This window comes from Hylobates moloch, unplaced genomic scaffold (genome assembly GCF_009828535.3).
Source record: "Hylobates moloch isolate HMO894 unplaced genomic scaffold, HMol_V3 SCAFFOLD_23, whole genome shotgun sequence".
Lineage (NCBI taxonomy): Eukaryota > Metazoa > Chordata > Mammalia > Primates > Hylobatidae > Hylobates > Hylobates moloch.
Genome location: NW_026652298.1, coordinates 37,743,498 through 37,757,699, shown reverse-complemented (window position 1 = coordinate 37,757,699; position 14,202 = coordinate 37,743,498). Strand labels below are relative to the sequence as shown.

Genomic DNA, 14,202 nt, shown 5'->3' with positions numbered 1-14,202 from the left:
ATTGGCTTTTCCTGCTCCCGAGTTTTCCTGCTTCGCTCCCTCACTCCTGCTTCCTGGGCTCACTTGCCCAAACTCTTGCCCCCTCATCCTAGTCACAGGCTCTGCTCTGGGCAGACCCAACTTAGCTCATTTCCATGTGCTTGTGGGCAGGCTTGGCCCAGAAACCCAAGTGGCAGTTTTTTGTTTTTTGTTTTTTTTTTGAGATGGAGTCTCGCTTTGTCGTCAGGCGCACGCCACTACACCTGACTAATTTTTTGTATTTTAGTAGAGACAGGGTCTCACCGTATTTCCCAGGCTGGTCTTCAACTCCTGAGCTCAGGCAGTTCACCCGCCTCGGCCTCCCAAAGTGCTGGGATTACAGGTGTGAGCCACTGCGCCCAGCTCAGTGGCAGTTCTTTCTTTCTTTCTTTCTTTTTTTTTGAGCAGAGTCTCGCTCTGTTGCCGGGCTGGAGTGCAGTAGCACGATCTTGGCTGATGGCAATCTCCGCCTCCCGGGTTCAAGCAATTTCCATCTCAGCCTCCTGAGTAGCTGGGCCTACAGGCACGCGCCACCAGGCCTGGCTAATTTTTTGTGTTTTAGTAGAGACGGGGTTTCACCATGTTGGCCAGGAAGGTCTTAGTCTCCTGACCTCGTGATCCGCCTGCCTCGGCCCCCCAAAGTACTGGGATTACAGGCATGAGCCACTGCACCCAGCCTTTTTTTTTACCCACCCCCCGAGACGGAGTCTTGCTCTGTCAGCCAGAGCTGGAGTGCAATGGCGCAATCTTGGCTCACTGCAACCTCTGCCTCCCTGGTTCAGGCAATTCTCCCGCCTCAGCCTCCTGAGTAGCTGAGATTACAGGTGCACGTTACCATGCCTGGCTGATTTTTGTGTTTTTAGTAGAGATGGGGTTTCACCATGTTGGCCAGGCAGGTCTTGAACTCCTGACCTTGTGATCAGCCCACCTCGACCTCCCAAAGTGATGAGATTACAGGCGTGAGCCAGTGGTAGTTCTTTTCAAGGAATTCCTATCAAGATTGTCTTCATATAGTGAAAACTTTTTTTTTTTTTTTTTTGAGACGGATCTCGGCTCACTGCAAGCTCCGCCTCCCGGGTTCACGCCATTCTCCTGCCTCAGCCTCTCCGAGTAGCTGGGACTACAGGCGCCTGCCACCACGCCCGGCTAATTTTTTTGTATTTTTAGTAGAGACGGGGTTTCACCGTGGTCTCGATCTCCTGACCTCGTGATCCGCCCGCCTCGGCCTCCCAAAGTGCTGGGATTACAAGCATGAGCCACCGCGCCCGGCAGTGAAAACTTTTTATTTGAGCAACTGGGGACCAGGGGAAACCACAGATTTTCTTTCTTTATAGATTCCCCCTGGGACTCAGACAGACCAGAAGATTCGGATGGGTGGGAAAGGCATCCCCCGGATTAACAGCTACGGCTACGGAGACCACTACATCCACATCAAGATACGAGTTCCAAAGTAAGTGCCCCCTCGGCCATGGCCAAGCCCGCCTGGTCCTGCGGTGGCACTGCCCCTGGAGCTCTGTGGCTTGGGCAGGTCACTGCTCCCTGTAAGTCAGGTGGTTCCTGCCCGAGTTCTTTGTCTGTAAAGTGGACATAATAGAATGGTCGACTTCTTTTTTTTTTGAGATGGAGTCTCGCTGTGTCCCCCAGGCTAGAGTGCAGTGGCGCCATCTTGGCTCACTGCAACCTCTGCTTCCCAGGTTCAAGTGATTCTCCTGCCTCAGCCTCCCGAGTAGCTGGGATTACAGGTGCCTGTCACCATGCCCGGCTAATTTTTTTTATTTTTAGTGGAGATGGGGTTTCACCATGTTAGGCAGGGTGGCCTCAATCTCCTGACCTAGTGATCTGCCCACCTTGGCCTCCCAAAGTGCTGGGATTACAGGCGTGAGCCACCATGTCTGGCCAGAATGGTCGACTTCTTGGAGTTGTTGGGAGAATTAAATGAACAACACATAGGAATTGCTTTGCTGCTGCTGCTGCTATTGTTGATTTTCTTATTTTTTTTTTTTTGAGGAGTCTGTCACTGTGTTGCCCAGGCTGGAGTGTGGTGGTGCCATTTCAGCTCAGTGCAACCTCCTCCTCCCCGGTTCAAATGATTCTCCCCCCTTAGCCTCCCGAGTAGCTGGGACTACAGGCACTTACCACCACGCCCAGCTAATTTTTGTATTTTTAGTAGAGACGGAGTTTCACTGGCCAGGCTGGTGTCGAACTCCTGACCTCAGGTGATCTGCCCACCTTGGCCTCCCAAAGTGCTGGGATTACAGGTGTGAGCCAGCACGCCTGGCCCGTTGCTTTTCTTGTTGATGTTACTAGCACTGTTAGGACCTGGAGAGGTGGCCTGGGCAGAGTGCTGTGGGTACCTAGGGCGGGACATGCCTGACTCCTTTTGGGAGCACTCATGCTTTTTGTTAATTAGATAATTTCTTTTTTTTTTTTTTTTGAGATGGAGTCTAGCTCTGTCTCTAGGTGGAGTTCAGTGGTGCAATCTCAGCTCACTGAAATCTCCACCTCCCAGATTCAAGCAATTCTGCCTCAGCCTCCCAAGTAGCTGGGACTATAGGCATGCGCTGCCACGCCCAGCTAATTTTTGTATTTTCAGTAGAGATGGGGTTTCACCTTGTTGGCCAGGATGGTCTCTATCTCCTGACCTTGTGATCTGCCCACCTTGGCCTCCCAAAGTGCTGGGATTACAGGCATGAGCCACTGCGCCTGGCCTAATTAGATAATTTCTTACTTGCTTCACATACACACTCGTAAAATCTGTTTCCCCTCCTGTAAACTGTATTTAGCATAGTCACAGTGACGCTTGTTTAAACAACTTAGTAGGGTGTTTTAGGAGCTTTTCTGTACAGAAGCTTTGAGGGCGTGGTCCTTAGGTTCTCACCACTGCACTGGCTCAGGGTGTCTGCCCTTGCCAGGGTCGGGTCCCTCTCTTCCCATGTGCTGCGAGGGCGCTGGCTGCCCGTTGAGTTCTTTCCAAAGCTTCCCGGCGGAAGCCTTGGCTGCTGACTCTGCTCGGTCCACAGGAGGCTAACGAGCCGGCAGCAGAGCCTGATCCTGAGCTACGCCGAGGATGAGACAGATGTGGAGGGGACGGTGAACGGTGTCACCCTCACCAGCTCTGGTAAGAAGTCTGAAGACTACACAGCGACATGTGGGGGCCTCAGAGCCCCCCGGGGTATGGATGATTCAGGGCAGCATGCTGGGGTTTCCACTTCGGGTTCTTCATGAAGCCTTTAAAATGTGCAGTTGAAAGAGGGGGGCTGTGGGCGGGAACAGCGGGCAGGGAGCCGCAGCCCCCAGTCCAAGCTTTGCCTCCTTTCTCTGTTTGTGTTCCTGTGCTGAGGTGAGAGCACCAGGGCACTTCCTGCAGGCAACTCTGTGTGTCTTAGACCCAGTGTTCTGAGTTCTATTCTTGGTTCTGCCACTTGCCCTGTGACCTCGGACAAATCCTTCCCTGAGAGCTCCTGGCAAAAGCGTAAGGAGAGCATGGATTGGAAGGATTTGTGCACTTCCCACCTAGGACACTCCACCAGGATTTCAGAGTGTCTTAAAACAACAGTAGCCACAGCAGTGGAGCCACAGTCAGAGGACTCAGTCCGCCGCTTTAGAGCAGGACTCCCTCCGAGTTCATCTAGCCGTGAACAGATGCACCATTTACCCTGAGCTCAGACATCGTGCTAGCCAGTGGCTGTGTTAGGGATCTGTCACCAGAACACCTGCTGTGGGTGCTGTGACAATGGCACCCCAGCTGCAGCCCCTCTTCCCATGGGGCCTGGGGCCTCTTTCCTGGAACTCCTGCTCAGGGCAAGGCAGGCTCTGCCCAGGGGTCCTTGGTTCAGGCTGCATGTATTTCCTCCTCATTGCATCATTTTGTCTTTGTTTGGATCCTGGGTGGAGTTCTCAGAACTTGAGCGGCCTTAGGTTGGTGCATGGTAATTCGTAGCAGGTGTTTGGAGCTGGGGGCAGATTTTCCAGTAAAGTGGAGGATTTGGAGCTCCAGGGGCAGAGGCAGGGGCAGGGGCTGGGATGGAAGTCCCTGGAATTTCACTGAGCTTCTGTTGCTCCTAGGGGACCGGAGTCCTCTCTTAAAAAGCAGCTGCTGGCCTGGCACAGTGGCTCTTGCCTGTAATCCCAACACTTTGGGAGGCAGAGGCAGGTGGATCACTTGAAGTCAGGAGTTTGAGACCAGCCTGGACAGCATGGCGAAACCCCATCCCTACTAAAAATACAAAAATCAGCTGGGTATGATGGCGCATGCCTGTAATCTCAGCTACTCAGGAGGCTGAGGCAGGAGAATCGCTTGAACCTGGGAGGCGGAGGATGCAGTGAGCCAAGACTGTGCCACTGCCCTCCAGCCTGGGCGACAGTGAGACTATCTCAAAAAAAAAAAAAAAAAAAAAATGGCCTGGCGCGGTGGCTCACGCCTGTAATCCTAGCACTTTGGGAGGCCGAGGAGGGTGGATCATAAGGTCAGGAGTTTGAGACCAGCCTGACCAACATGGTGAAACCCTGTCTCTACTAAAAAAAAAAAAAAAAAAATACAAAAACTAGCCGGGCATGGTGGTGGGCACCCGTAATCCCAGCTACTCAGGAGGCTGAGGCAGGAGAATTGCTTGAATCCAGAAGTCAGAGGTTGCAGTGAGCCGAGATTGCACCACTGCACTACAGCCTGGGTGACATAGCGAGACTCTGTCTCAAAAAAAAAAGGAGCTGCCACAAAACTCTGTAGCCCAACCAGGTTCCGAATGTCACTTATTTTAATGGTTTGGTACATATACTATGTTATATGTATACTATCTTTTGTTCTTGTTTTATCTCTTGAACTAAAATAGAAGTGGTAATAGAGTAGCTATTCCCCAGAACTCTAATCAGTGCACCTGTGGCTTCTCCTTCCTCAAATCCTGCAATCACATAACATGTAAGATTGGTTCCACAGACAGCTATCCTTCCCTCCTCCTGCCCATCAGGGTAGGTTGAGGTGTGCTAGGGCCGGGCCCTGGGTGAGGTCGTGGACGTGTTGCTTACTCTATTGGAGGTTGGGTATTATTGGTCACCAGTTCATGTTTTGACCCCCTCTCTGATACTGTAAGTTGAGAGTTGATTCCGCCACCCACTGAGATCCTTTGTCACTTTCATCGTTCCTTGTCCTGATCACTCAGCCTCACTCAGCTGTTCCCTCACTCAGCCAGGGTTTCTTCTCCTGTGTGCAAGACACTGTCAGTTCTTCCTTTTAAAGATCTTGGTGAGGCCGGATGCAGCGGCTCACTCCTATAATCCCAGCGCTTTGGGAGGCTAATGCAGGAAGATCACTTGAACCCAGGAGTTTGAGACCAGCCTGGGCAATATAGCGAGACTGTCTCTACAAAAAATTTTAAAACTAGCCAGGTGCAAAGTAGTATGCACCTCTACCACCAGCTACTTGGGAAGCTGAGATGAGAAGATCACTTGAGCCCCAGTACTCAAGGCTGCAGTGAGTCATGACAGCGACACTACTCCAGCCTGGGTGCCAGGGCGAGACTCTGTCCCTAAGCATACACCGTCACATGTCAGTCTGCTGCCTGTGGGTGGTTAAGTCTCTCATTATACTGTGAAGGAAGTTAGTTTTGCGTCCACATATGACAGTATTACAGGACATATAATTCTCATGTCCTAAGAAGTTAAGCAACAGGGGGATTTATTTATTTGTTTGAGACAGAGTCTTGCTCTGTGGCCCAGCCTGGAGTGTGGTGGTGCAGTCATAGGTCATGGCAGCCTCAAATTCCTGGACTCAAGTGATCCTCCCACCTTGGACTCCCAGAGTGTCGGAATTACAGACATGAGCCACTTGCCTGACCAGCATAGTTTTTGATGCGTTTAGTATCTTAATGTAGCTGCTGAAAACCTTAAGAGCTGACCCCGGTCTCCCAGAAACACCATGGTGTGCTTAGAGACTCAGCACTTGCAGGGATAAACAGGTCCATCTTCTGGCAAAAAGAGAGGGAACTGGGGGGGCTTGCAATTACTATGTGACTTTTTGAGTGAGAGACACAGTATGGCCCTTTGTTGTTCTTTTTTTCTTTTTTAGGAGACGGAGTCTCACTCTGTCACCCAGGCCGGAGTGCAGTGGCGCGATCTTGGCTCACTGCAACGCACTCTGCCTCTTGGGTTCAAGCAATTCTGCCTCAGCCTCCCAAGTAGCTGGGACTACAGGTGCATGCCATCCCCTGGCTAATTTTTTGTATTTTAGTAGGGATGGGATTTCACCATGTTGCCGAGGCCGGTCTCAAACTCCTGAGCTCAGGCAGTCCGCGTGCCTTGGCCTCCCAAAGTGCGATGATTACAGGCGTGAGCCACTGCGCCCGGCCTTTTCTTTTTTGAGACTGGGTCTCACTCTGTTTTATGTAGCCTCTCTCATCCCTTCCTGGGGACCTGTGGCCCCAAACTTTGGACCTTTCACTAGCGAAGGCACCATCTTACTTAGACTGAGGCCTTTACTCTGTTATGCACTGTGCATGGCCTAGGTCTCTGAGCACATTAAAAATGCGCTCTACAATTAACATGCCAAGTTCAGGTCTATATTCTAATTCACAACAAAAGTGTGCACTCCTTATCTAGTTGGCAAATCTGTAACACGTTTGTGCGAGAACGTACCTCTAGATGGTGTCAGCCTGGGCCCTAAAGAAATTGCAGCACAGCTTCCCTAGGTTGAGAGCACTTAGGTTAGGTGCCCCAAATGGGGACAACTCGCTCAGGGAGATAGACTGCTGATGTGAGGGATGAGATGGAGTGCCTGTGACAGAGGATTGTGTGTGGCCGTGACTCCCACATGGGCTGTTCTGCAGGATCTGCGCACGCAGCAGCATGGAATCTGGTCAGTTGATCTAGAGTAGGGTTTTTCTTGGCAGTCATTATTTACCTTCTTATAGCCAATAGCATGGTGGTTGAGTCTCAGCTTTGGAGTCAGACTGCATGGGCTTGCACTCAGTCCTCCCTGCCACTTGTTGGCTCTGTGGCCTTGGGTAAACCCTGTAACCTCTCTGTGCCTCCTTTTTTTGTTTTTTGCATCTGTGAAATTTGCCCGTAAGGAAGTGTGTGGCCTGGCCTGGGAGGTGCCTGGCACTTGACTGTGTTTTTGTCACTGTTGCGCAGATAGAGACAGCTGTCATAGTCCATCTCTATTTCTTGTTTCCCTGCTGTGGGTCCATGATTAAAAGAGCAGTTGGGAGACCCTCAGGCTCTGAGTGGCCTTTTCACCTCAGTCATCTGCCAGGTGAGGCATCCTGTGCCATTTTAGGAGTGGCCCTCACTCTTCTTGAGGTGGCACTTGGCCGTTCCTTGAATGTGGGCCCCTGGGTGGCCAGGTGGGGGTAGGTGGGCCCTGGGATGTGACTGTGGAGGTGCGGGCCCCTGACGCCAGTTCTTTCTGCTGTTTGTGCCCAGGTGGCAGCACCATGGATAGCTCCGCAGGAAGCAAGGCTAGGCGTGAGGCTGGGGAGGACGAGGAGGGATTCCTTTCCAAACTTAAGAAAATGTTTACCTCCTGATATCCCAGCCGAGGTAGGAAAACCCTGGAGGTTTTTTTCCCTTTGTTTTCCTCTGTGAACTAATCCTGGTTTTCTCCCACTTTAACCAATATTGTGCCCCCACCCCCAGGAGTTGGAACAGGTGCCAGTCCAAGGTGCGGTAAACCTAGCTCCACTAGGAGCTGGCCTCTCAGCCTAGGGAATAGATGACGTGGCAATCAGCCTGTAGTGCAGGACTGGCTGGGCTGTCGCGGCCAGCCTCTGGCTGTATCCTCTTCCTGGGGAGGTGGCGATGCTGGGGCTGTGGTACAGCCCCCCTGCAGTGGTGGGTCCGGCTTGCCTATGGTCACAGAGGGCGAGTCGGGCAGAGCCAGGCCTAGAACTCAGATCTCCTCACGTCCTGCCTGCTTGGAAGCTGTCCTCCTGCATGGACAGCGCAGGGCTGTGCACGCCTGGGGGCTGCTCCGGGGTAGCGCTTGCTCGCCGTGTCATCTTAGGACCCACTTTTGTTTATTATGCTCATCTCAGCGGCTGGGGTTCTCGCCCCTCTCTTGGCACAGCTGCTTTCCAGGGATTAACAGACGCTCCCCACAAGGGTGTGTTCCCTTGAGATGTTGAGTGTAAGGTAACAGCCTATCTCTTTGGCTCAGGAAAAAGATCCACTGGAAACTAGGCCGGGAAGCAGCAGCCTTTCCAAGGGCCAGGGCACCTGGGAGACGGGAGGATTCCAGAACAGCAGCACTGAGCTCCCACCTGCAGAGCCTCTGGACAGCCTTGGCAACAGCAAAATCATGGACAACACCTCTCTCCACAGAAAGGTCACAGTGGACAGCCCGGGCAGTAGGATGCAGCCCCAAAGGCTGGTGGCAGTTTCCTGTCCATGGGTAGGTGACGGCCCCTGGCTCAGGCAGAGGGAGATGGTTAGACTCTTGCAGGGCTAAAACTCTAATTTGGAATTGAATGTTGTGGAGATCTTAATTAAAGGCCATGCTTACAGCTTAGAAATGAAGCCTTAAGCTGCATCAAGTTACAAAGTAATTAATTTCCTTCTCAGCAAACCTCCGGGAGGTTCCAGAATGAGTTCTTCCTGACAGGTTGTCTTCTCTGGGAGCCTGGGGCCCCCAGGCCCCACCAGCACCGTCCTCCCCTGATGAGGGGCCCTGCTGAGGCGTCAGCTGCTCTGCTCAGTTAGTTTTTATTCCTGGGGTACCAAGCAGCTGCACAGTCGGGGCCTGGGAGGTACATAGAGGCCCAGAGAGTCCCTGCGGGTTCTGCTCCTGACCGTGTGGGTGGTGATCCTTCTCAGGATGTACAGTCCTTGCTCCCACCCCATCCAGGATGGCCACCTGTCCCTGACCATTGAGTCCTGTTATTGTAAGCCAGGCATGGAGGGCTCCTGCCCTTCTGCTGAGCCACAGCCCACTGCAGCACTGTGCTGGCCAGACTTCAGCTGCCTTGGGAACTGAAGCCCTATCACCGTTGCTAGCCAGGGGCTTGGTTCTCCCACTTACACTGTTGACATCTATTTTCTGAAGTGTGTTTAAATTATTCAGTGCTAATCATTGTATTTTCCTGTGTAAATGTTGATTCAGAAAAGGAAAGCACAGGCTAAGCAGTTGAAGGTTCCCTACCATTCAGTGAGAGCAGAACCCCCATTCCCCAGCCTCTGCTGGTAGCATGTCACAGTTTCCATGTGTTTCAGGATCCTCGGGCTGTCGTCAGACAGGTTAATGAAGAACATTTGTCAACACTTTCCTTTTTGTTTTCCTTTATAATTCACTAAAATAAAGCATCTATTAGTGTCTGATTTAGGAATGTAAAATGATTCTGTATTACTGTAAATAAGATTATCTATTGCAAAAAGATATTTAAAACCTAAATTTTGGTCATTTCTTCTTTGTAAGAATTCAGACAGCGTCTGCAGGTGGCTTATGGGGGTTACAGGAGACTTGGCTGGCCTCATCCTGTGCTCACAGCCACCCAGAGCACATAGAGGCAGACGGGTCTGGGGTGCCGACAGTGCTGACCCTCACTCGGATTCCAGAGCAGGGTGCTTGCCATGACGCAACAGTCCCATGTGAGTAAATGTTCTAGAATCTGGATGGGACTTTTTCCTTGGGACCCCATGCTGTGAGAGCTGGCCAGTGTCCCTGGGTCCCTGCATTTCAGTCTCCCTCACTGGATTGTTTCCCTCCATTCTTTTCAGTCTTTGCATATTTTACGTTCAATCTTATTTTATTTTTTTTGAAATGGAGTCTCGCTCTGTCGCCCATACTGGAGTGAAGTGATACCGTCTCTGCTAACTGCAACCTCTGCCTCCTGGGTTCAAGCGATTCTCCTGTCTCAGGCTTCTGAGTAGCTGGGACTACAGGTGCATGCCACCACGCCTGGCTAATTTTTGTATTTTTAGTAGAGATGGGGGGGGGGTTCACCATGTTGGCCAGGCTGGTCTTGAACTCCTGACCTCAGGTGATCCGCCTGCCTCGGCCTCCCAAAATGCTGGGATTACAGGTGTGAGCCACCATGCCTGGCCAAAATTTTTATGTATTATAGTTTGGCTACTCTGGGTCCCCAGCCAAGCTCTATGCCTGGCATGGCTAGAGGGGCCCTGATACACAGCTCAGTCCACCCTGGCGCTCCGGGCTGAGCAAGGTGAGATGAGAGTCTATTCGCTGGGTCAGGTGGAGAAGAGACTCGGGAAAGAGCTGACGGACAGGAAAGGCTCAGCAGTGACATTCTGCTCATCTCAGATACTTCCCAGTATTTTCATCAATGAAATACTGATTGCCTGCCTACTGTGGACACTCAGTATGGACCAGGCCCTATTCTAGTTCCTGGGGATACAGCAGTGAGGAGCTAGACCGTGTCTCTTGTGAAAGCTTGGGCATATTCCTGGAACAGTCGCCCTGAATCTCATTCATGTCCTATTGCTTCAAAGCAGAAGTCTAGAGAAAGACTTTGGAAGAGAAAGGTGGATTTTCTTGCTAAACAGAAACCATTGTTGTGTTGAAGCATCCTTCCCTCAAGGGATTAGAGGTGGCTGTGCATGACCAGGCAAGGTGGCACACACCTATAATCCCAGCACTTTGGGAGGCTGAGGCGGGTGGATCACTTGAGGTTAGGAGTTCAAGACCAGCCTGGCCAACATGGTGAAACCCCGTCTCTACAAAAATACAAAAAAATTAGCCAGGCGTGATGGCGCACGCCTGTTATCCCAGCTACTCAGGAGGCTGAGACAGGAGAATCACTTGAACTCAGGAGGTAGAGGTTGCAGTGATTGGAGATCATGCCATTGCACCGCGGCCTGGGCGACAGCACGAGACTTCATCTCAAAAAAAAAAAAAAGTGGCCGTGCAACAGCTGTAGAATTCAGTGCCCTTTCCAGGCCTGGGTTTGGTTTATTTCCATTTGTGCTCCTGATGTATTTGTTACCAGACTTCTTTATAGCTTCTGAGTAGGAGTATCTATTTTAAAATACAAGAAAAGGGTCAGGCATGGTGGCTCACGCCTGTAATCCGAACACTTTAGGAGGCCAAGGAGGGAGGATTGCGTGAGCCCAGGAGCGAGAGAGTGAAACCCCCATCTCTACAAAAAATTTTTAAAAATTAGCTGGGAGTGGTGGCTTGCACCTGTAGTCCTAGGTACTTAGAAAGCTTGAGGTGGCAGGATTGCTTGAGCTGAGGAGTTCAAGGCTTCAGTGAGCTGTGATCATGCAACTGCACTCCAGTCTAGGTGACAGAGCCAGACCCTGTCTCAAGAAAATAAAGTATCTTTAGGCCCATGAGCCTGTGGGAGGTGCATGTTTGGCACTTGCTTAAACATTAGGAGGGTCGGCCAGGCGTGGTGCCTCACACCTGTAATCCTAGCACTTTGGGAGGCCAAGGTGGGTGGGTCATGAGGTCACGAGTTCGAGACCAGCCTGGCCAACACGGTGAAACCCTGTCGACTAAAAATACAAAAATTAGCCAGGCATGGTGGTGGGCGCCTATAATCCAAGCTACTCGGCAGGCTGAGGCAGGAGATCCGCTTGAACCCTGGAGGCGGAGGTTGCAGTGAGCCAAGATTGCGCCACGGGATTCCAGCCTGGGTGACAGAGTGAGACTCCATCTCAAAAAAACATTAGGAGGGTGGACAAGGCTAGCTCTCAGGCATTGGTCCTCAGCCCCATCCCCACCTCAGGCCTGGGATTGGCCTGTTTCCAACCTGAAACCCCTCCTCACTCATAGTCCTTTGGGTTCTGGTGGGCTGGCCTTTGTTTCCTTCCCTGTCAACCAAACCCCCCTCAGTGTGCAAGAATCCGCTCAAGGCCTACAGGCCTCCAGCTACCCCTGCCCCTCTGTGTTCGCAGCACTGCAGAGCTGGCTCTGATGTGGAGGACGGCAGCTGCACGGCTCCTGCAAGAGGGCTGTTTCACACTCTTGCTTGTTAATAAATACTGTGCAGGTCTCATCTTTTAACTAGAAGTTCTGCTTATTTGTCATGACTCTTGAAGGGTCACAAATCGGCCAGCTGGGAATGTAAAAGGCGAAGTGGGTCCACAGTCATATGGCCAAGGGCATGATCTACAGACCTTAGCTTATTGGTCACTTCCCCGATGCTGCTCCTGTCCCCATTTATTTATCCTTCCTGTTTTGTTTTTTGCAGCCCTTATGTCAATTTGTTTTTTGGGTTTTGTTTTGTTTCTGAGACAGGTTTTCACTCTTTCCCTGGCTGGCTTGTGGTGGTGCAATCACAGCTCACCACAGCCTTGACCTCCTGGGCTCAAGTGATCCTCCCACCACAGCTTCTGAGTAGCTGGGAGTACAGGCACATGCCACCACACCTGCCACCATTTCTTCTGTTTTTTTGTTTTTGAGACAGAGCTGGAGTGCAGTGGTACAATCTTGGCTCACCACAACCTCCACCTCCTGGGTTCAACTGATTCTCCTGCCTCAGCCTCCCGAGTAGCTGGGACTACCGGCAAACGCCATCACGCCCAAGCTAATTTTTGTATTTTTTGGTAGAGACAGGGTTTTGCCATGTTGACCAAGTTGGTTTCAAACTCCCGACCTCAAGTGATCCACCTGCCTTGGCCTCCCAAAGTACTGGGATTACAGGCATGAGCCACCATGTGCCTGGCCCTAGTTTCTTTTGTATTTCTTTTTTTTAAGTAGAGATGGGGTCTTGCTCTTTGTCCAGGCTGGTCTCGAACTCCTGAACTCAAGCCATCCTCCACCTCGGCCTCCCAAAGTGCCGGAATTACAGGCGTGGATTTATAACTATTTATTGTGTTTCTATCAGGCTCTCCCACTAAATATAAGCTCCTCAAGGCAGGGAGCATAACTTTTTTTGCTACATTGTATTTAGGGCCCAGCATACTGGTAAATTGTCAAAGAAAGGCCGGGCGTGGTGGCTCACGCTTGTAATCCCAGCACTTTGGGAGGCCGAGGCGGGCGGATCACGAGGTCAGGAGATCGAGACCACGGTGAAACCCCGTCTCTACTAAAAATACAAAAAAAATTAGCCGGGCGTGGTGGCGGGCGCCTGTAGTTCCAGCTACTCGGAGAGGCTGAGGCAGGAGAATGGCGTGAACCCGGGAGGCGGAGCTTGCAGTGAGCCGAAATTGTGCCACTGCACTCCAGCCTGGGCGACAGAGCGAGACTCCGTCTCAAAAAAAAAAAAAAAAAAATTGTCAAAGAAATGCTTCAGTCAATGGATAGAATGAACTTCTGTGCCTGGGGGTGCCAGAGCAAGGGTGGGGAAGTAAAAAAATAAAAACTGTGATGGTAGTCACACAAACCTAAACCTGTTGAAATTCACAGAACTGCTGGGCTTGGTGGCTCACACCTGTACGGTAATCCCAGCTACTCAGGAGGTTGAGGTGGAAGGATCTCTTAAGCCTGGGAGGTGAAGGCTGCAGCGAGCTATGACTGTGCCACTGCACTCCAGCCTGGGCAACAGAGCGAGACTCTGACTCTTTAAAAAAAAAAAAAAAAAAAAAAAAAATTGGCCGAGCACAGTGGCTTATGCCTGTAATCCCAGCACTTTGGGAGGCTGAGGCGGGCGGATCACGAGGTCAAGAGATCGAGACCATCCTGGACAATATGGTGAAACCCCGTCTCCACTAAAAATACAAACATTAGCTGGGCGTGATGGTGCATGCCTGTAATCCCAGCTACTCGGGAGGCTGAGGCAGGAGAATCACTTGAACCCAGGAGGTGGAGGCTGCAGTGAGCTGGGATCGTGCCACTGCACCCCAGCCTGGGTGACAGAGTAAGACTCTGTCTCAAAAAAAAAAAAAAAAAAAAAATCGGAGCTGCCATGGACCACAAACTCTCAGGCAAATGACTGGTCTCTCGGCCTCTGTCTCTCTTCTCTGTGACCCACCCCAGCAAGCAAGGTGGGTTGTTTCTCCTTCAGTTTTGCTTCCCAGCCTTTGCTGCAGGCAGTGTCACCTTTTCCCAGCAGTGTCCAATTACTGTGCGTTGTGGACCACAGCTCTGCCACATCCGACTTTCCTTTTTCCAACCTGTTTGAAGTTCACCTGTGTCCAGGATGGCACCCCAAGGCCGGTTCCTTCCAGGACAAGGATGAGGAGAGAAAGGGAGAAGCCCGTATCTCCCCTGCCTCCCTGTAGAGCCTGTCTCCAGCTCACATGTGCAGATGCCTCACTAGCTCGAGATGAAAGGGGTGTGTCAGAAGCTCA

At 51.5% G+C, this 14,202-nt stretch overlaps 1 protein-coding gene across 6 annotated transcripts in view; it reads left to right on the top strand.

Moving 5' to 3' along the window:
* DNAJA3 (DnaJ heat shock protein family (Hsp40) member A3) overlaps positions 1-9,397 on the top strand; it is a 36,419-nt gene extending 27,022 nt beyond the window's left edge. For 3 of the 6 annotated variants that reach the window (XM_058434149.1, XM_058434147.1, XM_032144820.2), the window contains 4 exons: positions 1,353-1,468; positions 3,039-3,136; positions 7,435-7,551; positions 8,168-9,397. In XM_058434149.1, coding sequence (XP_058290132.1) covers positions 1,353-1,468; positions 3,039-3,136; positions 7,435-7,538 — 318 coding nt within the window. In that variant the 3' untranslated portion in view covers positions 7,539-7,551; positions 8,168-9,397. The remainder of the gene's footprint in view (positions 1-1,352; positions 1,469-3,038; positions 3,137-7,434; positions 7,552-8,167) is intronic. The other 3 variants (XM_032144821.2, XM_058434146.1, XM_032144822.1) reach the window with 1 other exon arrangement.
* Positions 9,398-14,202: the final 4,805 nt, after the last annotated feature.